The sequence below is a fragment of the Mycteria americana genome, chromosome 4, assembly GCF_035582795.1.
Source record: "Mycteria americana isolate JAX WOST 10 ecotype Jacksonville Zoo and Gardens chromosome 4, USCA_MyAme_1.0, whole genome shotgun sequence".
Classification (NCBI taxonomy): Eukaryota; Metazoa; Chordata; class Aves; order Ciconiiformes; family Ciconiidae; genus Mycteria; species Mycteria americana.
Genome location: NC_134368.1, coordinates 45,565,083 through 45,591,527, shown reverse-complemented (window position 1 = coordinate 45,591,527; position 26,445 = coordinate 45,565,083). Strand labels below are relative to the sequence as shown.

Genomic DNA, 26,445 nt, shown 5'->3' with positions numbered 1-26,445 from the left:
GTTTGTGAGACCAAGCTTTAACCTATATAAACTGTTTTAAGTTAAGGTATTGCTTCTAGATATGACGAAATAGCACGCATATTGAATCGTTTTCCTCTGCTGCTTTAATGCTTGTTGTGGGTTACACTTCGCACTGTATGTTAGGGTACTTCTTTTCCTCCAAACAGAACAGCACTTTTCTGATGTCGTACTTAGTGAAGAATACCTCAATCTTGGTGTAGAGCAGGTGTGCAGTCTTATATCCAGTGACAAACTCACAATTGCTTCAGAAGAGAAGGTAAGACCATCTGTATTCTTTTTATCCTTTTGGATGGGAGAGCGAGCTTGCTCTCACTGCTCTTGTACACTTGTTTGGATGTGTTCTTTGTTTCCTCAGTGAAATTAGGCATGTATTGTGCTCATGTTTAAAGGATTTTTCCCAAAAGTGTTGTCAGTCTGATGTTGAAAATTAATCTTAACTCTTAAAAAAATCCTAAAACTGTATTAAGTCACATAACCCTTTGTTCTTTGAAAAAATGGAAACTAAATTAAATGGAAATTGCTTCTCATTTTCAAGCAGAACAAACAGAACACATGCTGTGAGTCACATACACTGGCGTTTGGTTTACCAAGGGATAAATAACTCAAAAATAGTAGTTTGAAGAGCAAGTATATGCCATCTACTAACTTTAACATCAGCAGTCCCACAAAGATATTAAAACTCTGTATGTATATGTGGGCTGTTTAGCCTAACTGAACAAATGCGAGTTGCAAAGGAGATGGCTAGGTAGCTTGCTATAACCAAACTTGAGTTTAAATATGTGTTGGCTCACCTTTAGCTAGATCTCATTCTTTTAAAGCCATTTTTGAAACGCTGTGATCTTCAGTGAGCCCAGTGCATCTCTTTGAACCTGTAATGGTTTTCAGGTTGTAGATGTATTCATTTTTTAATCCAGTTGTGATCAATTTAAAATATGTTGGTTTTCTTTTTTCCCAGGAGTATATAGTTCTACTAACACCTCTGTTCAAATGAGGCTAAACTGTATTCAAAAGCATGTTTGAATACTGATTTGTATGGCTAGGTAGTGTTTTGTGTTAAAACCTTTTTGAAACTTTGAATCTAAGAATTATCTGCTTAAACTGCAACTAGCAAAGTCATGTTGCTGTTTCCATAATACCCTGAAGGTCCGGTTTTATCACTTTGATTTTGATACATGTGATGCTGCTTCTGTGGAGTATAATTAAGGTTTTAATGCTCGAGTGTATGATGAGCTGCTGTGCAGTAGAGGAGAAACTAGGCTTGGGGACCGCTTTTCCTAGTAGGACTCAGTGATGATAAGTCATTTGAATGATGATGTGGCAGGTTGATTTTCCAAGAAAGGAAGAAAAGCATGAGGACTGTAATATCACTGCTGCTGTGTTGTTCGTTTAGCTAGTTTTATTGGATTTTCAGTATCAATGAAATTACTGTGTGCATTTTGTCAATGTAGCACAGCTATCCTTGAAACACCAGTAGAGGAGTGATATAAAAGAGACTGGCTAAATGCATCTTCAGAATTTCATAGTGGATAAATACGGAAATGATGGGAGCTGTAACTGCTGTCGTCTTTTGTTACATTAGGAATTTTAGTATAATCAAAACCTATTTTTGGAGGCACACTGATATTTGCATACTTATGAACTTGTAAGTCAAAGGACTTGCATTTGTTTGTTTCCTGGAAGGTATTTGAAGCAGTGATAGCGTGGGTAAACCATGACAAAGATGTAAGGCAGGAGCTAATGGCACGCCTGATGGAGCATGTTCGGCTGCCTTTGCTTTCCCGGGAATATTTAGTTCAGGTAAGCAAAAAGGAATACTAATTCTTCTGCACGTGAACATTTCTGTTTATTTTTTTTTAATGCCAGATGGATAATTTTAAATTTAAACAACAGTGTAACGTAGCGTGTTACTGATAGTAAAAATAAGCAGACAGCTACCACCACATATGCACGTGCACATACACGCACAGAGTCAAATGAGGATTGCCACATAAAGGATGACATATGTAAGTAGTTTATCTGTTTGGCTGACTATTTGTCATACCGCACTAGTAATTTGAACCATTTAATTCGCTGAGATCAGGTTAGCTTTCATTTGTAATATGATCTTTGACACAAGATTTGGTTTTGTAAGTGAATTTTCAACTTCAGAATTGTATCTATTGTTTAAGTTGATTAGGAATTAATGACAACGGAAACATTCCTTTACCTGGTTCAGATATAATACATTTTTTCAAATTTTATAAGCTCATTTTGAATAGTTTGGTGTCAGGACAAATATTTAAGATTGAAAATATGAGTTCACTATTAACATTGGTTAGTAGGTGTAGTAGTAGGTTGGTAGGTGTTTATTTTAGAAATTGTGGCTTTGTGATACGAATTTCCTCCACTTCCTGTGGGTTTTTTTGGGGGGTGGTTTTGGTTTGGTTTGGGGTTTTTTTTTTGGTGTTTTGCTGTTGTGTTTTTTGTGGGGTGGCTTACTAGTTTGTTAAATGTCTCCACTACTCCCCCTTTAAAGTGTTCTGTACTCTCTGTATTTGAAAAGTCAAGAAATGTGCCTGATTGTAAGAAAAGTGATTTACCTTGCCTAACACTGTTTCTTCCACTTACTAACTGAGAATCAACATCTCCTGATTTTTTTCTTTTTAGTGACTGCATATTGCCCTCACATAAATTTGTCGTAACTGTGGTTAAATGACAATCTAAAAAACCAAATTTATCTGCATTTGTGTGATATAACACAGGCTTTATTACACTTCAGATTGTGATTTGCGTTTTACTTCCTTAACATGCTCAGACCTTGTTAAACTTCTGTTAATAAACAGAGAGTTGAAGAGGAAATATTGGTTAAGAACAGCAGCGCTTGTAAAGATTACCTCATTGAAGCTATGAAGTATCACTTGCTGCCAACTGAGCAACGAGCATTGATGAAAAGCACTCGAACAAAATTGAGAACACCCGCTAGCCTTCCAAAAGTAAGACCCTTATTTTTCGGATGTACTTATTTCTTCAAACTCCATTCTATAAGATTTCATGAGAGCATGACCATCACTTGGGGTATTCCAGTAAAAATTTTTGTACCAGAATTATTTATCACAAAAACATAACAAGTGATTAGCTTTATGCTCCATACTATTTATGATACAGATGTTTGTCTCCCACCTACACACACCACCACCGCTACCTCCCCTCCCGATAAATATTTTTTAATAAGTGCTTCAGCATTTGAGAAATATCCAATTATGGGGAAGTAAGCCTGTTTTCTTAAAACCAATCAAAACAAAACAAAGACTGAAGCTTCTGAGTTGAGACATTTTATTCAATTTTTAGCTAAATATTGCCTTTCGTTCATTTTAGGAGAAAACAAAACAAACAGTAGATACTATCTTCTTCCCAATGAAGTAAAGAAGTTTTCTCATAGCACTATTATGGCAACTGCAGTAATGGAATAGGAGATTCCATTCAGCAGATTTAGCACATTTCTCTCAAAGAAACCAGATAAGGCTGTTCTGTGATGGATGGTCACAGTTCCAGTGAACATCATAGACATTAAATTCTCATACCTGAGGTCAGAGTAGGATGTGAAGACACAGCAGGATCTGCCTCGTTCATGGGAGCTCTACCTAGTTTCTAATTGCTTCCTGCTTTTCTACCTCAGATATTTCCTCTGGACACAATAATTACAAATTGCATGTGTTTTTTTAAAAAAACGAATTTTGCCTTGCTTGCAAGACTCACAGTTCTTATTCAGGAGAACCATCCTTTAATTATTTCTTGTACAGAAGCTTGCTTTATTTTTTAACACTTTTTTGATCTTTCAGGTGCTCTCATATACGCAAATAGCTAACAAAAGTTAATATCTCCCTTTTAGTTGATGATGGTAGTTGGAGGGCAGGCACCAAAGGCAATTCGCAGTGTTGAATGCTATGATTTTAAAGAAGAACGCTGGCATCAGGTGGCTGAATTGCCTTCCAGAAGATGTAGAGCAGGTAAGTGATGCCTAATTTTTTGTTGTGGTTGGTAATGCTTCAGAATTTGCGCATCTGTATAAAGCATCGTATATTCTTTGGAACAGTGCTTAAGATATTTATCTGAGAAGGGCTAAGCCTTGACTTCAGTGATCATCCTTAAAATTTGAATTACTTGCTAATCTGGAACAATACAAGTTTGATAACTTGATCTTAATTTGTGCTTTGGTTTGTAATCTCTAGAATAAACTGCTTTATTACCTCCCATAGATACAGAGGAGAAATGAATTTAAATATTAATGCATTATAATAATGAGTAATTTTACTATTAAAACACCCTATTATTATTAAATGAGATGAAGAATGTGAAGAAGTGACCAACCGATACTAAAAATGTGAAAATGTGATCTTAAAGCAGCTGAGATATCAGCAAGTATTGATATTCAGAAGTGTGAGCTATTAGTAACAAAAAGTGTCAGAACTTCTAGTGCTTAATCTGCATGAAGTGTGGCTCTAGGACACTGTCAAAAGCCTGATAGTGTAGTGAGTTCTGTAAATTTGTGTCAAGTAGCTGCATACTTAGGATGCTACGGAATAAAATGAATTGACAAAGAGACTAAACCGCTCATCTTTCCTCCCTGTTCCCCTGCTCTAGGAATGGTGTACATGGGAGGCATGGTTTATGCTGTTGGTGGTTTCAATGGTTCTTTGAGAGTTCGCACAGTAGATTCCTATGATCCGGTGAAGGACCAGTGGACAAGTGTTGCTAATATGCAAGACAGGAGAAGCACACTGGGAGCAGCTGTGTTAAATGGCCTTCTTTATGCCGTGGGAGGATTTGATGGGAGTACAGGTATATTTGCCTTTATATGCTGCTGATTAGCTTTGACTGCTCTTGACATAATTGTATCAAATTTGAATGTCTCTTTCCTGGTAGCTGTGATGAAACCAAGCATGAGGGGTAGCCTGGCACCTTGTGGTGTGAAATGTGCTTTAGTGATCACATCCTTCTACCTGAATAGTGGACTGTTTGCTCCCATCTAAGAGTTTAGGCTTAATGAATAGTGAATCTTTGACAAGTTCCCCTTCAGTATTCCTTCTGTAGTCAGAGTCCTTAACTCATGGAAGATGAGAGCAGGAAAATTACCTGGTCTCTTTTGTCCCGTTTGCATATGAAATACACCTCAGCACTTTCATGTAGTGTAAATAGGATTACATACAGCTTTCTCTGACCTGCGGGAAGGCTTTGGACATACACTGTGCATTCTCTTCACAGATGCATTAAACCATTTGTGCAGAGAAGATCTTTTTCCTTAATAACTATTACAGAAGCATATGTAGGAGAGAGCATTGTGACTTAATTAAAACAAAAGAAAAAATCCAGGAAAGAATTTTTTCAGAGTCCCACATAAGCTTTTATTAACTTGCCCATTTTCAGACACCAAGAATGGGTTGACTGTAATTGGCTATCTAAGGGACATCAGTTGTGCCTTTTGCAAAGTAATTAACAGTCCTTAAAATGAAATAATTTGAATTTTCAGATATGAAGAATTTTCCGGAAGGCAGACAGTATGTTGCACCTAGATTTATAGAGAAAATAATGTTATATTGTCTTCATAGGTTTATCATCAGTCGAAGTTTACAACTTAAAGACTAACGAGTGGTTTCATGTAGCTCCAATGAACACAAGAAGAAGTAGTGTTGGCGTAGGTGTTGTTGGAGGTAAGTTGACAAATGATATTAAAAGGAAGAGGGAGGGAAATTCAATCATTTACTCTACTACCTTTTCTCACGTCTGAAGACATACCTCAGATTTATGTTTTTGCTCAACCTTGTAATTCAAATGGTATGAATGACACATAATCATTCTACTTGGTTCTGACCAGCTTTTAGCATTGTTGTTTTAAATTTTTTTTCAGAGCTTCAACTGTGCCCAAGGCCAACTGAGGAAAAGCTCGCTAAGCGTGCATGCTGTAGGTTATGCATGTCAGCAAAGCTAGAGAGCCTGATTACTGAAGGGATGACCTTATAAATTGGTCTTTAGTGATGCAGCACTGCAGTATAGTCAACTCTGTTATCTGTCGCTGACTTTGCTGGGTGCACGTTGGGCACGATCTCAAGGACAGTGCCAGGAAAACTGCTGACTTTCGAGTCAGCTTGGTGGTGAAGAGCCCGGATGTCGCTTGCACAATGCAGACCTGGGCTGGCTCTTGGGTCTTAAAACAGTTTTAGGTGTGTGTTTTAACTGCATAGGAATCATTGCTGTTTCTGATCTGAAAACACAGACTGTACAAGTAACTTTCATCTGAATATTTCTAGGAAGCCTATTAGCAAGCTTCCAATGTTGGACGTACTTGAATTAGCTTGCTTTTGAACAATTCTTAATTAAAAACAGGGTTAAAGCACCTTTGTACGTCAGCTAGGCAATTTAAAATCTTTTGACTCACGTTGTTCTTGTTAGATACGGCCTGCCTTTTACATCCTAAAAATGACAAGAACTACAGTGTACTATCTTAAACTATTTACAAAATAGAAACTCAATAACTGACTGATGACAGGTACTGATTAGTAGCTGATTCAGAGAACAATGACTCCCCCTCAGCCTGTGTACCCATATAGTCTGTGTGCATTAGAAATTTGCAGGTTTCTGTTGGTTACCCTTCTAGGTAAACTGTATGCTGTTGGTGGCTACGATGGAGCGTCACGTCAGTGCCTTAGTTCAGTAGAATGCTATGATGCTAATACAAATGAGTGGACCTATGTTGCAGAAATGAGCACCAGACGGAGTGGAGCAGGTTAGTGGACAAGAGTTAACTATCCTTGTAAAACTGAAACAAATTTGTGGTTTTAAAATGTATCTAAAAATATAAAAGGTAAGCTAAAGTCTGAGTCTAATGGAATGTGTTAGTCTTAGATGGCTGATACGTTGCAGGTTACAAATACAAAACTGTCCTACAGATTAAGATTCAGTCTGTTAATAGTAAATATCTTTCCTTGCTTTTTCATACTTTTCATATTCCTCCTCTTCCCATAACTTCTGATGTTTTTAACATACAGACTAATATGCATGGATTGTGACAATCAATTTAATATCACCTAAATACTGAAGCATCAAAATCTAGATGGCCAGGATGAAAAAATGTCATTTCTTCCGAGATGACCCTTTGCCAGTGTAGGGTTGATTTTTCTAATAGTGTTTTCAGGTTGATTTTACATGTGAACTGTGACTAGATTTACACCTCTTTGGAGGACTTGTTCTGCATTCTGATTCACTGCAGGAATTTTGTGCTTGTTCATTCTTAAGTTTGTATTAATGGTTTCATCCTATTACTTCCACTTATGTAACCTTTGTTTCATCTTCAGTAATTCTTCTCATCACCTGGTGTTTACATCCTTTGGATATGTATAGGCTACTACATGTTATCCTTCCTTATCGTTTAGCCAAGGTATATCCATTAATTTCTTTATAATCTTAAAAATCCCTTCTTTATTTTTTTTTGTGGAATTTTTTTTCCTCCTTGCGATTCTGAGTATGTATATTTCTCTTTAAAGACATCAAAAGTGCCTGTGGTATTCTGCTTTTGTTTAATGAAATTATGCTTCCACAGCTCCAAATTGACTTTAGCATTTTCATTATCTATTTATATTGTGGACTCAAATATCATTTACTGTTCACTGTCCTCTATTTGTCTTTTGGTATTTCAGGTTTTTTCAACTCGCAGAAGTTGTTTTATTTCTCTAGATGCATTCCCATGGACTTTTTCAAGTCAAATTGCATGATACTATCTTTCTACCTTTATTTTTTTAGTTGTTTAAGTCACTTTTTTGGCAAGTACTTACTGGTGCTTTTTAGCAACACCCTTCAAATACCTACTGGTGATTGCATTAATGTGCTTCATAATTGGAAGAGATGTTGCTACAAATAAAATTGGATGGACTTCTAGCATGCTCAGTAGATGATTAATAGTTATCCCAACTTTTCATCTTGCCTTCCATTATTCTTTATTAACTCTGAACAGTTTTTAATCTGTATAAGGATGCTTAAATTAAGTCCAAATAATTTCAAAAGAACTATATTAAAGTATTAAAATCATTACTAAAATTAAGATATTTAGTTTGTGATACTTCCATTATACCATTATGAAATCAGCAAGTTGATATGTCTCTTATTGCTAAAAGTAATGTTTTGATTGTGTTTCTAAACTAAAACTATGACGTTAATGAAGGAAACATGGTACACTGTATCTCAAGAAAACAGTTGTCTTGTGAAACTTCTAGTTACTCAGTCTGTGCGTCTTGGAAGTAAATTCTGGATTAAAAACTGGGCAGAGTTGCAGTAAGGGTACTGTTAAATACTCCTGTCTAATATTGGCAAGTTTTGAGGAAAATATTTATATAAAATGGGCAAATTACAGGTATCGTTATAAAGACAAATAGTGTTGGTGGGTTGTGACAAAACTTCATTTTGCAATCTGCCTGCACACCCATTTTATCTCAGTGTTGTTTTTTTTTTTTAAATATTCTGTTTTTGCAAACTATCGTTGTGCTTGTAGCCTATTTATATGCTAGATATTTTCAGTTTTTTTTTTTTAATGTTGAATTACTTCTACGACTCTGAAATTTAGTTCCTTAGATACACTAACTACTGGGATCTTTCTGCCCCCCTCTTGCCTCCCCTTGTCCCCGAGTTCAGGACCATGTTTGTTTACTCAACTGTCTGCTGTCTTTTACCTTGTCCTCTGATTAAAAAAAAAAAGGAGAGGGAAAGTAAATGTAGTCAGTTATTTCAGATTCATATAATTGAGTAAAATAATCAACATTCTTCTGTGCCACTCTGTTAAATACATGGAAAATTATATTTGTGCGTGGGGGAGGAGTGGGCAGTAATGTGAAAATCATGACTTTTGATTGAGCTTGGCTGTAGTGGCCAAATATCCAAAACCACCAGAACTGTTTCAACTGGCGATCAGTCCTGGTGGTATTATGGGTGCTAACTAAAGAGAATTTTGTTCCTGTATTAAACCTTTGGATCTCTGGTCATCTCAAGGAACTTAAGCCCATCTCTTTTGTTCCTACTGCTTCAGCTTCAGAGGTTAACCCTCAGTTACTCTTCTTTAGTACCAACTGCTTCTCAGTTGATGAATACGGGGACAGATCTGTTTCCAGCAACATATTGGGATGAGGAACTTCAGACCCAGATATAGGCCATTTGGGAGGGATGAGAGATATAAGACAGGGTCCTGAAAAATGGGCAGGAAAGAAAAAAAACAAAGAAAAGAGAACTCAGAAGACGGCAACAAGAGGATACAGACGGAAGGAGCGAGAAATAAGGTAGGACTTGGAAACTGGGTGTGGGATTAAGGGAAAATGAAGCACCAAAGAGGACGGAGGACATTATTAAAAATAAGGAGCTATCAAAGAAAAAATGGCAATGTGGCAGAGGAAGAACTCTACACACTGAATAGGAAGGTTGGTAACTATACAGAAAGCTTGGGTGGGGGGATTTATATTACATCACGTATTTAAACTAAAAATCTTAGCCCTCCTTCTAGCTCTGTAATGTTTAATGCTACAAAAGATGAATGGTGTATTATCCTGCCTAATAAAGTGTGATCAGAGTGGGAGAAAGAAAAACTGTCACATTATAATGTGACATGATAGCTAGAAATAATAGCAATAAAAGAGGAATTAAATTAACTGGGAAGGATATTGGGACATGTTAGTAGTGATTATCACTAATAAAGCATTAGATAGCATGATTTATAAAGCAGTGTCCTATTAAGAAGCTATTTTTCAGATTTGCAGTACCACTTAACTCTTCCATGTTTCCTTCCCCTCTTCCTGTAATTATTAAAATATGTCTTTCTAATAAGAAAATTTAGTTATTTCAGCAGGAGTCGTTTCTCTCACTGTATAGGAATAGCTCTTGCATACAATATTAGCATATGTTTTCAAAGATATTTCAGCTGGCTATTAAAGTCTCAGGGTTCTTTTTTTAACCCAGCTTTTTTTTCCTGAAGGACTTAACTGATCTTTTGCATCATATTTGCGGTTCCCCTTTATTAAAGATTTTAAGCTGTGCCCTTTCCATGGAACCCTTTAAGAACTATATTTGCAAATCTGTATCTGAGCTTTGAGTTTCATAATCTTAAATGTGACATATATTAGATTTCCCAATGTACTTTCATAGTAGTGTTTTTTCAGTTGTCTTTATGGTCCATCACTCACAAGTTTTAATGCAAAAAAACCCCCCTACATTTCTGAAATCTATTATGTTTGGGTTCTAATAGGGCATTATAAAGTGAGGAATAAATAAACAGGCCTTCCTTTCTGCTTCCCCTGTTACCATCTTTTCAATATGTGCAGCCCAAGTAGCAAGTAGACAGAGACTAGCTTTATTTATTCCTTCATCTCAAGCTTACAGATTGATAAACTTTTGCTGTAAAGGAGACCCTTTAATATCCTTTTGGATATTTTGATAACTGAAGCTTGGTTCAAGGAACCTTGGTGTTCTCCTCCAAATCCATGAGGAGGAAGGTGCTCACGCTGCTTACTTTTGTTTCATACATATGTTTACAAGGTATTCCAACACTTCAGTGGAAACATCCCTATTGTATAATGTCTATCCATTCAGCTTTTATCCTCCGTACTGCACAATTTTTACTTTCTAAAAAGTCACTTACACTTTATCATCTTGTCAGATTTCTGTTATGCTGGCTGAGCACACTGTCTCATTTACTGTCACTTCTAATTAGTCCTAAATTTCAACAATCCTCATTTTCCTGCACATCATTTTTCATCCAAGATTTTCTAAATCTTCTGTTGCAGAACAGCTCTGGTCTTTTTATGTTGCAATATGGTAGATGGGCATGCAAGACATTTTATCAGTGTCTTGCTGTAGTTTACTATCTTTTTGCTTTAATGCATCCTGACCCAAATGTTTTCTGAAATAGTTCCTAACATTGACTGGATGAAGGATTTATGTTAGTGGACATAATATTTGTTGTTTCTCCTTTGTATCAGTCAAAGCATTCTCTGGTTAATTTTGAGTATTTTCATATGTTCACAGGTGTTGGTGTGTTAAACAATTTATTGTATGCGGTAGGTGGTCATGATGGTCCTTTGGTAAGAAAAAGTGTTGAAGTGTTTGATCCCGTTGCCAGTACGTGGAAGCAGGTTGCAGACATGAACATGTGCAGAAGGAATGCAGGTATACACAACAATTACTTTAAAATAGTGGTAATATCATTTGGTGTAAATAGCATGTTCCTGGATTTCTGCTGCTTTCATGATGTCGCAGAATAGAAACCCTGCTTTTATGGGTGAACAAGCCAATTGCTAATTTTCGTATTGGTTTCCTGTCCTTTTTTAGGTGTTTGTGCTGTAAATGGTCTCTTGTATGTAGTTGGAGGAGATGATGGTTCCTGTAATTTATCAACAGTGGAATATTATAATCCAACAACTGATAAATGGACAGTTGTGTCATCTTGTATGAGTACAGGAAGAAGCTATGCAGGTAATGTGTATAGATATTTTTTAACAGACTTTTTACAGTATAACACCTAGGATAAGAAATTTGACAAAGCACCCAAACAAAGTCCTGTCTAAGGTAAAACCTAAGATACTAGAATGGGTATGAAGAATCTGATGGTATGTTTTGAATGACGACTTCAAACAATTATTCACTACAAGGAAAAAAAATGGTATTAAACTGTACTCAGGAGGGATTTAGCACGTAAGTGGTGAGTCAGAAAGATGATTTTGGTATGACCAGTCCTCTTTTTAACAAGAGATTTGTGTCTCAATCTATGGGGTCCAATTCTGAAGTTCTTTGGGATTTGATATTTAGAAAACAAGAGCTGTTTCAGGAATCTTTTCCTTCAATAATTGCAGTTTCTCAAATGAGTTATTTAAGTGAGTGTTAAAGATGTATTTCACTGATAACAAAACTAAACTTGAGTAATGGCAAATTCTTTCAAGTCACAGAAACTTTCAGAACTGTACACTGATTCAGACAATGTTGTCAGAGAGAAATTAGGGAAAATATGAACACTGATGCTGGTGCACAGTTTTTTGCTGTTATACTAGTTGCAAGGTCTTATATTAAAACTTGATTTTCATAAATTTTTTTAATACTACCTAAAGATTTATGCCTTTTTTCCCCTCACTCTAGGTGTTACAGTTATTGACAAACCATTATGATCAGTAAAGGGATTTTCAACTTGATTATGCACTAGAAGCAGTCTTCAACAAGTATATTTGAAGTGACTGAGTATCTAAGCACTTCTCTACTTGTAGCTGCACCTTGAGTCACAGTGGAAGATGTGACTGTCTACAATTACAGATGACAGATGATGAAGATTACTCTAGGTAGAAGCAATGTGTAGGATTATTCTGCAGTTGAGCAGAAGCTGATTGAATTTTTGAAGTCTAGTGGACAATTTCTTTTTTATTGCAAGGTCTTCAAAGAAAAAAAAAGCCACTTTCGTAAGGACCGACTTATGTCAGTCATGACTGAGAAACGGATTGTCAGTGAAGAATGGTGTGTATTCTGGTGAAAGTAAATTTTTGTCTTATTTTTTCCAGAGACTAATAAATATATTTAAAGAAATGAACTGTCAGTCTTCATAGTAGGTATTGAATCCCACCTCAGTAATTCAAGCTGGCATGGGGTAAATGTTTCCTTTTATAAAACTTTTGTTACATAACTATAATATGTGCATATGTTTGTGTGAACATAAGTTGCTTTCTATTGAAATACTTCAAAACCTGATTTTCCTATTTATAATTTGGCACAGTACTTTGAACATGCCAGTACTATGTTGTAAAACAGAGTTGTATTTTTTGATATGTAATAATGCTTAACACTACTAATTCCCATTGAAGGAGAGATCAGAGATGGTATAACCCTTCTTGAACAGGTGTAATTTCAAGATCTTTTTAATAAAAATGTTGTCTGTACTTATGATTTTTTTTTTCTGTTCAATTTTGGTCACATTTAGATGTTACTTCTTTCTTACCTTTTTATCCAAAAGGTGATTTGGCATGAAAATAACTGAAAATTTATCATGAATGTATGAAATTGCGTTGAACTTGCATGGTACTAAGGCCTATTTATGCGTGTAACCTTAGCTTCTATTAGCTAATATCTGAATATACTGTATGTGGCCATGCTTATAAAGCAGCTCATTTTTATTCGTTCTTGGATGGCCTCCTTTTAACATGACCAAAGTTATTGTCATATTTGAGACATTTTCTTCAAATAAAAGTTTGTATATTGTTTCCTAATGCCAACAAGTCGCTTAAAACTTGTGTTTCTCCATACAAGTCTCAAACCAAATAATCTTGACATCAGTGATTTTTTGGGGGCGGGGGGGAAGCTGGTGTTCAAGCAAATTGAAAAGAGTTATTAAGGTTTAGGGAACTGGTCACGTAAGTATCACTGGTTTGCTGCAGGTTTGTTTCTCAAAGTTTTGGTTTTCAGTTAGGTAGGGTAGCGGCCACCTCTAAGTTCCAGTGAAACTATTTGAGCTGTGAAATTACTATGACGGTTGGGAGTAACAATTTTTTTGGCAGATGCTGAAATTAAATGGATGAGTGCATTTTACTGTTGATATTGTAACAATGCATTGCGGATTTGGGTAGTTCACTAGACATATTTTATTTGAACTGTACATTTGTATTATCCGTAGGATTTTACCCGCATGATACCAACCTCAATGAATGGAGTTCTGGTCCATTACTACCCTGACATACCCTTGTATTTCGATCTTACTTCAGCAAGGACGCCGGTGTGTAGGCACATGGCCACCACCCGTCCCCCGCGGCAGCGCTGTAAGGGCCGAGGCTGTGTGCACTAACGCGAGTGCCGCTCCTCCCCACGAAAGAGAAGATAATGAGTCAGACCGTAGCCCCATCGTGCCGTGCTGCTCTTGTACAAGACGCGGATGGAGGTGACGGGCAGCGGGGGCTCCTCTCGGGAACAATCGTTTCGCTCTTACCGGCCGCCGCCGCCCCGTCGGCCGCGCTCTGACTCCCCTCCTCCTCCTGCGATTGTATCTCTCGGTACCTTCTGCAGCCGGTCACGCCCGGGCCGGCCGTGTGGAGACAGGCGGCGGGTGCCGGGCCGGGCTCCCCGGGGAGCGGCGCCGCGCAACGGCGCCGGGGCGCGGGAAAGGCCGCGCCCGCCGCCGCCTCCCCCCGCCCGCCTCTGCCCACCTGAGGCACCGGTCTCCTCCTCATCACGTCTTTGACGTCACCCGGCCTCCCTCCCTCCTCATTGGCCGCGCGCCGAGGTCTCACTATCCTCACTCCACCCCTTCAGCCAATCGGTCCGCGGGAGCCGCAGCTCCGGCCCGGCCCACCTCACGCCTGACGCAGCCGCTGCCGCCAGCCGGCCAATGGGCGCCGCGGCGGGCGTTGCTGCGCGGCCAATGGGCGGGCGCACTTGAAGAGCTGGCGGCCGCGGCGGTTGTTATTCCTGCGACGGGCGCTGCCGCCCGTGCTGCTGCTTCCGCCGCGCCGTGAGGGGCCGCCGCTGTCACCCAGGTGAGGGGGCGGCGGCGGGCGGGCGGGGGTGCCCGTGCCGGGCACGGGCGGGGGCGGCACGGGCGGGGGTGCCTGTGCCGTTGCTGGGGTGCGGGCGGCCGGCCGGCTGCGCGGCTCCTCCCGGTGGCACCCCCACACCGCTCCGCGCAGGGGGCCGGCTGTGCGCCGGTGCCGCCGGCCGGGCGTCTCCCCCGGGCATCCCCTCGTGGCCGTCACCGTCCCGCGTGTGGGCGGCGTGTGGCCGCTGCCAGCCGGCGGCGTGTGCCAGGGTCTCTCCGCTTCCTCGCAGGGTCCTCGCAGGGGCTGGACGGGACGGACGAGCCTGATCTAGGCGCAGCCTGCCCACTGGTCCCTTGGCTAGCCGGCGGCTTTTCCGGGAGGGTAAGTAGCCTTGCGTGCCCCTCGGTTCAGGAGCTCGGGTTGTAAGCTTCTTTGGTATCTGCTGTGATGTATTTACCTTTAATAAAATGGTATCTGCCACGATGTATTTGCTTACCAGCTAATAAGAAATGGTAGCATCTTGATGCTGTTGCTAAGAAAGAAAAAATGGTAACTAATGTTGTTGGGTACCAAGCTTGGTGCATTTGGACTGGATATTAGGAAATTTTACTTCCCTGAAAGGGTTATCAAGCATTGGAACAGGCTGCCCAGGGAAGTGGTTGAGTCGCCATCCCTGGAGGTATTTAAAAGACGTTTGGATGAGGTGCTTAGGGACATGGTGTAGCGGTGGTCTTGGTAGTGTTAGGTTTACGGTTGGACTCGATGATCTTAAAGGTCTTTTCCAACCTATACGATTCTATGATTAATGTTGCACCTCGTCTGAGTGTGTCAGCTGGGGACTAACCAGCGTCCTCTGGCCTGTGAATTGTGCACACGTTTTAGAGTGGAAGACAGACCTGTTAGAGGGGGTCCAGAGGAGGGCCACAAAAGTGATCAGAGGGCACATCGCCTATGGAGAGAGCCTGAGAGAGTTGGGGTGGTTTAGCCTGGAGAAAAGAAGGCTCCAGGGACACCTTACTGCGGCCTTTCGCTATATAAAGGGGGCTTATAAGAAATATGGAGAAAGACTTTTTGCCAAGGCCTGTAGCAACAAGACAAGGGGCAACGGTTTTAAACTAAAAAAGGATAGGTTTAGATTGGATATAAGGATGACATTTTCTACAATGAGGGTGGTGAGACACTGGAACAGGTTGCCCAGAGAAGTTGTGGATGCCCCATCACTGGAAGTGTTCAAGGCCAGGTTGGACAGGGCTTTGAGCAATCTGATCTAGTGAGACATGTCCCTGCCTATGGCAGGGGGGTTGGACTAGATGACCTTTAGAGGTCCCTTCCAACCCAAACCAACAAGCAGCCTACTCTGTGGATACAGCAGAAGTTCTGGGCACCTGCGGGAATGCTGCCTCTATGCTTTTGGGAGCAGTGATGAAAACTCCCTTACTTATGGAAAGGGGGATTGCCTCAAGCCGGCTGCGGTCTAAGGGCAGTCTGCTGTGTTGACGTAGTTTGCATGGGTTCTGGCTGACAGCTATGAGAAGAATGAGGCTGGATAATCAGGAGATCACAGTTAATTTACTTTCTAAATCTGGTTTGAACCTTTCTGTGCTCTTTTAGTACAAAACACAATTATTCTGCAAAAGACTTGAAATAAAATTGGGTAATAATTAATATTTCTTTATCCTTTTGCTCCCTTGACCTAATCTCAAAACTTGAGAGCTGACTGCCTCTCAGATTGGTTTGCCTCTCAAACCAATCTTAAGCTTTGTTCTTTTACAGTATTCTGTAGAAAGAGAATCTGTCTTACCCTTCTCTTCCCTGTTTTTACTTTAAAACTAGGTAACAACTAAGGTAATTTTTTTTTTCTGAAGATTAACTGCTGTATATTCAATTTTTCTCAAAATTTTCAGGTTACTTATAGACAACTGTAGAAGAACTGTAATTGTGATGCTTTGTGTTTGAACAATGGCAATGAACGACAGCATTAATATCTTGAACTCTGCTTATCTGGCGGTGGAATATATAGACTCTTTCTTGCCTGACAATCCCTTACAGCAACCATTTAAAAATGCCTGGAATTATATGCTGGATAACTACACAAAGTTCCAGATTGCAACTTGGGGATCACTTATAGTTCATGAAGTTTCATACTTCTTGCTCTGTGTACCTGGATTTGTCTTTCAGTTCATACCGTACATGCAGAAGTACAAAATTCAGCAGGTAAGACAAACTTGTGAACTATACACTTCCTGATTTGTCTTGGAATATGGGAAGTAGAACATATAACAGCAGTATCCTAGTTTGCAATTTATATGACCCTGTTTCTTTTATCACTGTGGTCATCCTGGAAGTGACAGAACAAAATTACAATGTGTGTGAGGAGAGAAAGAGAAGTGGATTTTGGGGAAGGAAAGGAGTTATTTCTGAGGGAGGGTATCCTTTCCACTATGGTGGTATAGAGAGAAAAGGGTATCTCAATCTCTTATGTTAGCAAAGTTAAATTTTCTCCATGTAAGTTTATGTATTAGCAGGGGAAGGTATAGTAGAATCACAGCATCTGGTGGTAGAGGTGTGTCTTAGTATTATGAGAGAATTACATGGTGTGCTTATTTAATAGCGTTTCTTTCAAAGTATCTCTATGCACGCCCTCTTGAAAAGATTTTGAAGTATTTTAACAACGGAGAAAGCCTAGGATGGACTGCACAATCCTAATTGGTAGCAAAGGCACATCCAGTATCTAAAAATGATTGTTTTCGCCTAGTTCCTTGTAATATGAATTAGAAATTAATGATACCAGCTTCTGAAATTATTACAGTAATGGGTAAAATGTCTCCCAGCAAAAACTGGATGTTTTCAAGACAATTTATTTCTTCACAAGCTTATATCTTCCGCTTCCCTTTGTATTATTTTAGCTATGGAAATACATTCTATTATTTTAGCTATGGAAATACAAACTTAGATTTGTGTTAAACTGTTGAATATGAAGTGTTTCTGCTAATTACAAACACTGAAATAACAAGAATAGTTTGGGGCAACTGGCAAAGATAACCTCTGTTAAGAGAGATTTACTTTAAATTTTACAGAAAGCTAGCTTAGAAAAACAAGAGGTTTTGATAAAACTGAATCCAATCCCATGTGATTTGTATTGCCTGAGTTAATTTGTATTATGGGAGGACCTGCTATCTGTTTTCCAAGGAGAAATGAAACTGCTTCCAAAGTAATTTTTGCAGCACTTCAGTTATGTGCAATAGAAGTATGTAACACAACTGATTCTTTTTGCTTCTTCTTAGGATAAACCAGAAACATGGGAAAAACAGTGGAAGTGTTTCAAAACACTCCTCTTCAATCACTTTTTCATTCAGCTTCCTCTGATTTGTGGCACCTATTATTTCACAGAGTATTTTAACATCCCATATGAGTGGGAAGAGATGCCTAGATGGTAGGTAAATTTTTCTTGTACATTGATGCTAAGTTACATACAGTTGGAGGCAGAATATTTAACAAATAGTGTCGTCAACTCTAACACACAATAATTTTTTGGCAATGTAAACTGCGTTTGTTAATCTTGCTTCTGTTGATGCTTAACTGCTATAAGAGCTAATTTGAGCTTTCTAGATTTTTTCTTTTTAAATGGCCCCAAATTGTTCTGATACTTGGAAGAAGAGGAGATTGGGAGGGAGTTTATGGAAGCAAAGCAAGATTCATGATGGTATGGGTTAAATACTGGACTTCCTGGGTTTTTTTAATCCAACATTTTTTGATTCCTCCCAAGTGTTTCTTCGCTCCACCTAGTTTTATATCATAGCAGCAGTGTGTTCCTTAAGGGAGAGAATGTACCGCCTGCTTCACATTCTCCTTTTTTGCACTAAACTGACAGACTTTTAAACAAAACTGAATTAGTTATAAATACCTTTTCATTTTTTTTTCTTCTGATAGCTGTTCTTTGCAGTAGAAGCTCATGTTTCTTGGAAATTTATTTTCTATCTGGTTTAGTAGCTGATGCAGCTCTATGTTTTTATATCTACATCTTATACAGTCTATGGATGTTCTTTATAGACTGTAATATTGAAATGACAGTTGCTGAACTGCGTGCTAATTCACTTCAGCATATCAACAGATGAGCTGATAGGTACAAGGACTAGCGTGCTTGGCAATTAATATTTTTAGTATATTAAAAAGGTAGTGTCAATGCACTGTTATTCAGTCAGTAATATACATAAACATTTCCCACCCTTACTAGCGTGTAACTGTTTTATCTTTCAAGATCGTGCGTCTACTAGTTTATTCTATAATTAATAGCTCTTCTCATTTTTAAAGGTATGTTCTGGTTGCCCAGTGTTTTGGATGTGCAGTGATTGAGGATGCCTGGCACTATTTCCTGCATAGATTGCTGCATCACAAGAGAATATACAAGTATATCCATAAGGTTCACCATGAGTTTGTTGTATGTATTCCCTGATTATTTTTTTTTTTTTTAGTAGTTCTTAGTATATGCGGTTTCATACAACTTATTTAAAGGTCTTATTTGAAAGGCTTAAGGATTTTACATCCCCCTGACAGTGGGATAGATGTCTTTTCTTGAGCTCTTTGTCAAAAACAGTCATCCATTTTGTTTCTGAAAACACCTCCTGTAATTTTATTTCATTTAATGGAATGAAAGGTGGCACTCAGCTCTTCTGAAGTTTAATCATACCTGTTAAGCTAGGTGAAAGCAAGCTTTTAAGAGAGTATTACATGCTTGATTGCTAGGGGAGGTGGAAACGGTGGGTTTCTGGTTTTGATGGTTCATCAGTTCTCCACCACGTAGGTTGTTACCCAGAGCGTACTAACGCCCAGACCACGATCCAGACAAGTGGCTTCTGCACGGCCTGGGTGTGTGCATGATATATGCAAGATACATGATTCAGGGAAGGATTAGAGCTTTGGATATAGGCTTCTGGAAGCAGTATAGCCAGTTGTGTGATACTGCATCGAGAGCACAGTGCAGTACAGAGATATTTTGGGTGGTTCTGCATTTAGCGGTGTTGGAGCTGCCATTGAGCACAAGGTAATGAGCCATGCTTGGCTGGAGGTGGCACTGCTCTGAGCCAGGTAGGGTCCAGCAGTGCTTACACCTTATAGTTGGTGTAGCTGTGTTTAGACGGCACTGTCTCTGGATCACAGAAGTCAGTGCTACTGTGTTTGTCTACTGCTGTGTTTCAGTGTATAACTCGTACTATGCCTAAAGTAAACTGCAAGCTATTGGGTCAGGGGTGGTTTATACAGGCTGCGATAATAGAGAATTTTCGTATTGATTGATGCATGCATATGTACGTACATCTGCAGCAGCAGCCGCTGTTTTCCTCTTGCTCTTGGCAACCTCTCAGGTCTCTAGCAGGAGCAGCTTCTGGCCATTATTCTTGAGTAGTTAGCAGTTCACATGGAAGCGATCTGTAGGCTAATGGCTGTTGCACTAAAAACTTTCCCTGATAGTAAAAGGTGATGATACTAAAATCGCCCTTAAGCTGAAGTGGACTTTTTTTTTTTTACCTGATAATCAAACTTATAACCTTGAGCATTAAGTTAATTTTTTGTAAATTATTATCTTTCTATGGTGGTCTACTTTTGAAAACTCTCTATGGAATTTGTAAACCAAATGTAGGAATGACTGGGGGTGGTGTGTGTGTGTGTGTGTATATTAAAAAATATATATACATATGTAAAGAAAAGAAAATGTTTTATTTCAATCTCATAATAATATTTGAACAGTAAGAATTTATCTTAAAAATTGTCAAAGATGAGGGGGGATTTTAATTTATTTTTAAAATAAATTTCTAAGTGAATCCTGACTGTGAGAATATTTTGGCTTCCTTCTTTCTTCTGCTTCCAAGACTGGATGTATAGCAAAGCTGATAGGAGCTTCCCAAACACTTCTAATATTCCTGAAATAATGCTTTGGCCTTGGGTAATGGTAAGCCTAAATGAAAGTTTTCAACTTTTCACCTAGTAGTGAAGTGTTTGGAATCACTAATGGAGTGATAATCCTTATGACCTTGGAATACTGTTTTCTGTTTTCCCGACGAGGAGCTGAACACCTGTGTTAAGGCCCTTGCTCAGTCAGACCATTCCCTTTACCCACAACATCATTCCGTTTGTCCTATTGTAGTCTTGTGCGGTAATGGGAAGGGGAGAGTACCACAAAATGGTGATTCCGATTTGGGGGTATAGAAAATCGAAAATGGTGACTGTTTTCCTGTCTGTTATCTCTTTCTAGTCTCCATTTGGAATGCAAGCAGAATATGCACATCCTCTGGAAACACTTATCCTTGGAACTGGCTTTTTTATTGGAATTGTTGTTTTCTGTAACCATGTGATTCTTCTGTGGGCATGGGTGATATGTCGCTTGATGGAAACCATTGACGTACACAGGTGAAATCCTTACTGCTTTTTAATAATTGCTTTTTCTCTTCTCCCTAAGTCTGTCTTAAACTCACCTGTCTCTTTCACTGAGCTTTACTGTTTATTTTGCACTGAAATGCTTTTATGCATTTTACAAAGAGTGACACAATCTGAACAGTTACACTGTCTTCTGTTTTGGGGTAGTGTTAATAGCAAATGTTGCTGATTAAAAGAGTGTAGACTGTAGCTAGAGCATCTCGAGGAGGGTTTCAGAAGCTAGGTGCCTCATTAGGGTGTCTGGCGCTTGATATTTGGTGTACAAGTGACCTTATGCATATTAGAACACCAAAAATCAATTACAAAATACGATATTCCGTTTAATACTTTGTCAGCCAGTTTTCCTGGACAAGAGAAACTTTAGGCTGTACAACCACTGGCTGTCTTTTAAATAAATAAATAAATAGCTTTTATTTATTTATTTATGGTAGATACAAAGGGCAAGAGTTCTTGTCACTGTAGTATGACTGTCTTCTTTCAAATTTGGCTCTGAAATGCTAGCACAAATCTCAGTAGGCTTAGTTGAGTTCATCTGCAAATGAATGAGCTTTTCTTTCAAGAGGAAAGGGAAAGTCAGAGTTCATTTTTTGAAATGCTAGTATTACAGTTGACCTTGTATCTGTAAATATATTATGAAGCATATAGTGTCTTGCTGTAAGCTGAGTGTCAAGTGTTTTAGTGGAACATGAGCTACTACTAATCAACTCATTGTACACATCATTGCTGGTTTAGTTACATACTGGTTGTCGACTGAGAAGTATATGTTGTGACATGTCATAAAGTAATTGATGCAAAATATTAATCGCCTTTGATTATCATTTTAGTTTGTTGTCCACATGAGGTGTTTATAACAAATTACCTTGCACTGTCCCCACTAGGTGGTGGTAAGATGCTTTCCAGTACTACTAAGCAAAAGAGTTGAAATCCCTCTAAGGCAAACTCTTCTGATTTTAACATTAATTATATACTTTGAATTTTAAACATTTGAAGAACTTGCAGTAAGCTGAAAATTAAGAGTAGAAATACTACAATTGTAGTTGATTTGAGATGCTGTTTGATGAGCAGCTGACCTGATGTTCATAGCTTGTCACTAAAAGATAGTGTTATTTCTTGTTCCTCCTTCCTAATGTCATTCTGGAGTCAGGTAAAGCTGCTCAGCCAGCAGGAAGTCAGCCACTGTGATTTTTTAGGTGACTTGCTTGAATTTTCTTGTGTTGCCTAATAAACTGAGCTGAAAAGTTCAGCAAGTGGCAAAGCCATTGTGGGGTAGTTTACAGAAGCATTTGGCTAGGATAGGAGGGATCCTGTTTTCCTGTTAAGCCAGTGTTACAGTGATTACCTCAGGGCCTTGTAATACCAAAAAAAAAAATTTTTATTTTATAAAACCAAGAAGTTATTGTCTCTGTTTTGTTGTTTATATCTGAGAAAAATCATTACTATAGTTGCTTTTTTTTTCCTCCCCCCCGCCTCCTCCCCTGTAGTGGCTATGATGTTCCGCTGAACCCTCTTCATTTGGTGCCTTTCTATGCTGGGGCCCGTTTTCATGATTTCCATCACATGAACTTTATCGGCAATTACGCTTCAACCTTCACGTGGTGGGACAGAATCTTTGGTACAGACTCTCAATTCATTGCCTATAAAGAAAAAGAGAAGAAGCAACAACTCATAACGAAGAAGAAGGCTAACTAAATTTCCAGTGTAAAAATTCTGATGCTAATACTGGTAGTCAACTTTTGCTTTTCTGTAAAGCAAAATAGTGATTGGGTGTTAAGCATAAATCTTGTTCCTTGGCTACTAAGTGGTAGGGAAAACAGCTAATTACACTGCAGTATCTTCCTAATGGGAATGCTTTCTATTTTATATGTAAGTACTGCATATATTTTAACTACAGATTTAAAGATGATGCAAAAAAACTGAGATGACTTGTGTCTATCCTTTTTTTTGGGGGGGGGGAGGATGGGGGGATTTCAATTTTCTCTTTAATGTTGCCCGCAGGCAGAGTTATATATGTACACTGAAATTGGACTTAGTTTTTTGAAATATATATTCTTAAATTTGTAATATCAAATAGCAGAACATATTAACTGGTATCAGCACTGTATTATTTAAATATTGGGTAAGAGTTGCTTAAAACCAAAACATCTGTTAATAGGAAGCTTGGACAGGCCATTTGCACACTGGATAATACGAACTGTTAGTAACAGAATACCTGGCTAAACATGAGTTAGCAGAGACATTCCTGATCTAGATTTATTATGTTATTTTAGATTATAGGTAAAAAGAATAGAAGTTTTTATTTGAAGAAACAGTTTTTTGCTGCTCCTTTGAAGTTGGTCTGTCAGTGTACTTAGCATTTACATTACATTCTTCTCTGTATGTTGTAATTTGCTGAACTGACTTGTTGCTATATTTGCACTTGTGACTGATGAAATAAATGTGGTTTGGTTTGATGCGTGTATTATACCTTTCATATGTTTTTTAATATAAAGTTGTGATAAAAACATGTAGGATATAGCGTCTTACTCTGTTCATCTTTAATGAAGAAGCATTATTTCTGGTAGTATGATCTACAACAGTTCCATCTGCAAACTACTTACAGAGACGGCAGTAAGAAATGGAAATGTAGAACATCTTGTAAATTCTGCTGGTTTGTGTTTCGAAGGACTTGGATACATAGCTACTGAGTATAGCAACAACTTCTGGGCCAACTGCATTCTGAAGTTAAGCTGCAGCTTTCACAAACTAGAATCTCAAAATCTACTACTTGAGTTGTACTAGTAATAGAAACAGTAGTCTAATGTTGTTGAATCTACTCTAAATATTTGTCTGTTGCACAGGAAATAACAGTGGAAGTATTTAAGAAGGGCTTAAACCCTTATAAAGATCTTACATTTTGTATTTTAATGTCAGCTGCTCTTCAGACTTCAAATACTACTTCATCTACCCTGTAAGTTCTTTAGAGATGCTTACAGTGTTTTCCTTACTCAAAACAACCTGAATTTTTATGGTGCTTCACATGCAGTCTGATGTAATGCTCAAAACAGGCAGTCCTGTGAAAGTGCAGATGAGATCAGCGAAGGTGTTAATGATATTCAGAGTGATTAAAATATTACTTGACATGTGGGAGTGGTTCAGATTCCTCTTCTGCATGTGTTTTGTAGAAGCTTTTACTTCTCTGTCTGTATCCTCGTTGAAATTCGGTGTTCTTCCTCTTCCCCTTCCCTCTAAAAGGAAGTAAAAATACTTGACTGTGGCAGGTGAATGGAAGCTGAAATCCCTGTATTGTTCAGTTTTTAGCGGGGACTGGTACTTAAGACTTCCTGAATCCATATGCACTGCCAGCCTGAACTCTCCATGATGGAAGCGACCTCTTTAATCAGATTTCAAAGATGGCCATTATCCTCTTTGCTTTGTCAACTCCCACTCGCATCCTGCAGCTGCAGCTATACTTAGCTTTATTTTACTGAACCCCTAGCCTGAAATACGAGGAGCTTTCAGTGCTTCAGATTTTCCCTGTGTACATGATTCAGTTCACTGGTTCTCAGCCTGTTGGCTTGTGCGTATACACGCACTGTCGCAAAATTGTGTACAGCTGTGAGCCAATTGCTTAGATACTCTGGTAAAGGTATCTGTAAAAGCTTGGTGTCTCCTCAGCTATTGGGGAGCTCAATCAGAGCACTGAAGTTTGATAGGATGACTTAAAAAGTTACGATGTATATTCCATTCTTCAAGAGGTTTTGAAAACAAGGAATGTAATTTTAACACATTACGTGCGCCATCTTCTTAGGTACGGTGTGTATGGGGCATTTTTTGTTCTTTTCTCATGACCTGAATGTGTATTTTTCTGTCACCCATTGCTATTTCAGTTTTTTGGGTTATTTTACGAACATCCTTAGAGCAGAACGTGATCCTGTCATTGCTTTTGATCCTCCTTCTTTAACAAATCCCTAGAGAATTATGCAAGCTGTGCTTTATAAATTTATTTTTGGCTGAAAAAATGTGCTCACTGGACCTCTCTCAACACAGGAACTTGCATTTGAAAACCACAGGCTTGTTTTGCTGCAGGACTCGGACAGACCTGCATTTTACCACCACCCCAGCACCTTTTCAAATGCAGGACCTTGTATTTATTACTGACCATGATGCTGGCTAGTAAATGACCTCATTACTATGTATCTTTCATGCATATTAAAAACTATGTTAGGCAATTATGTTTCTGTGGTTTTAGGCCTTTATTAAATAAGACTTCACTGATTTCTTTTTTTCCCCTATTTAGTGAGAGAGACTATAGAGTATGTGTAGTTCTGAAAACTAAGGTTTTTGTGCAATAGAAAAAAATGAGAGCAACATACGGGTGACAGTTTTTGGCTTTTGACAAGGCGCAACAAAACCTTACACAATCTGTTGTCCTTTATCCTCTTCAGCAAGGAGACAGATTTAGCTCCTAAAAGTGGTAGGATAGGGCAATAAGTGAGGGAGCAACATTTTTCACAACTTAATCTTTTCCTGAAAGTCCAGTTTAGTTTAATTAAGGCTCATCTGTGGGAAATAACAGTTTGCAGTGTTCCTTAGGATATGACAATAATTAAGTCTTACAAAAGTGATGCATTAATTTCTTGCGTTTTCTGTCAAAAAACATGGAAAGTTGAAAAGTACAATAAATTGTTAAGATTAGGATTGCAAAATAATCAACTGCTTTTGGCCGCTGATGTGAAATACTAAATAAGGAGGTTTATATTACACTACAGCACAGCTTGCCAGAAAATACTAATAATGATTGATATTATGATGATTTTTGTAGATTATAGGGCTACATTTATTTCCTTACTGAGTTTATAATAAGTTACTGCTGAGTGTTTTAAGGTAATTTTAAAGAAAATTGTGATGTTTCTAGATTTTTAACATTGATTTTTGTTGAAAAATTACATTATTGAAACCTACATATTATGGCTACAGATAGGTATTGCTAACTACAGTGTCTGGTTCATCGCCTCCAAATCTCCATCCCGTTACTGCTGCCTCTCTCCGTCAGCTGCAGCCCTCTGGTAAATCTCAGCCATTGAAACCTGTAACTGGCAAGTCCAGGGAGAAGGCACCTTTTTGCCATTGGTTCTTGCTAGAATTTTCTGTCTGTGAAGGTAATAAACACAGCAGACAAATCGCTTTTCAACTGTATTTTTCACCAGCTAACTGGATTATATCATGTCCTCTGCAGTAAGGCGTTTCCTCTATTTCTCTAATCACTTCTGCAGCTTGTCTCTGATGTCTTGTTTCAGCTGTAGATATCAGAAGTGCGTGTCCAGATCATTCTCTCTAGTACCACCTTGGTGGTTGTAACCTCTTAACCATTGTCCTTCTGTCTAAACATTCAAAGATAAAATTAGCTGTTCTGCAGCATTGCGCTGGAAAATATAGTCAAGTTACCCATCTATTTGTGATCTCTCAATGCTTCTAGCAATACTGCTTGCCAGACTGTTAGGAG

General features: G+C 38.6%; 2 protein-coding genes across 6 annotated transcripts in view; both read left to right on the top strand.

Moving 5' to 3' along the window:
* The window catches only part of KLHL2 (kelch like family member 2), a 62,955-nt gene extending 49,678 nt beyond the window's left edge, over nucleotides 1-13,277 (top strand). For 2 of the 5 annotated variants that reach the window (XM_075500349.1, XM_075500353.1), the window contains 10 exons: nucleotides 168-277; nucleotides 1,702-1,818; nucleotides 2,844-2,993; nucleotides 3,890-4,007; nucleotides 4,642-4,839; nucleotides 5,607-5,708; nucleotides 6,653-6,781; nucleotides 11,056-11,196; nucleotides 11,359-11,502; nucleotides 12,160-13,277. In XM_075500349.1, coding sequence (XP_075356464.1) covers nucleotides 168-277; nucleotides 1,702-1,818; nucleotides 2,844-2,993; nucleotides 3,890-4,007; nucleotides 4,642-4,839; nucleotides 5,607-5,708; nucleotides 6,653-6,781; nucleotides 11,056-11,196; nucleotides 11,359-11,502; nucleotides 12,160-12,188 — 1,238 coding nt within the window. In that variant the 3' untranslated portion in view covers nucleotides 12,189-13,277. The other 3 variants (XM_075500351.1, XM_075500350.1, XM_075500352.1) reach the window with 3 other exon arrangements.
* Nucleotides 13,278-14,385: 1,108 nt separating this feature from the next.
* On the top strand, nucleotides 14,386-23,413 carry MSMO1 (methylsterol monooxygenase 1). The gene is made up of 7 exons (XM_075500356.1): nucleotides 14,386-14,534; nucleotides 14,824-14,915; nucleotides 16,439-16,748; nucleotides 17,819-17,967; nucleotides 18,846-18,972; nucleotides 20,782-20,936; nucleotides 22,445-23,413. Exons 3-7 carry the CDS (start codon nucleotides 16,494-16,496, stop codon nucleotides 22,650-22,652), a joined length of 894 nt encoding a protein of 297 aa, XP_075356471.1. The 5' UTR covers nucleotides 14,386-14,534; nucleotides 14,824-14,915; nucleotides 16,439-16,493; the 3' UTR covers nucleotides 22,653-23,413.
* Nucleotides 23,414-26,445: the final 3,032 nt, after the last annotated feature.

Excerpts from the sequence above, each read along its gene's own strand:
- MSMO1 (XM_075500356.1), top strand. The coding sequence starts at position 16,494 with ATGGCAATGAACGACAGCATTAATATCTTGAACTCTGCTTATCTGGCG. Across the intron at positions 18,973-20,781 it reads AGGTTCACCATGAGTTTGTT|TCTCCATTTGGAATGCAAGC; the intron begins GTATGTATTCCC and ends ATCTCTTTCTAG. Across the intron at positions 20,937-22,444 it reads GAAACCATTGACGTACACAG|TGGCTATGATGTTCCGCTGA; the intron begins GTGAAATCCTTA and ends CCTCCCCTGTAG.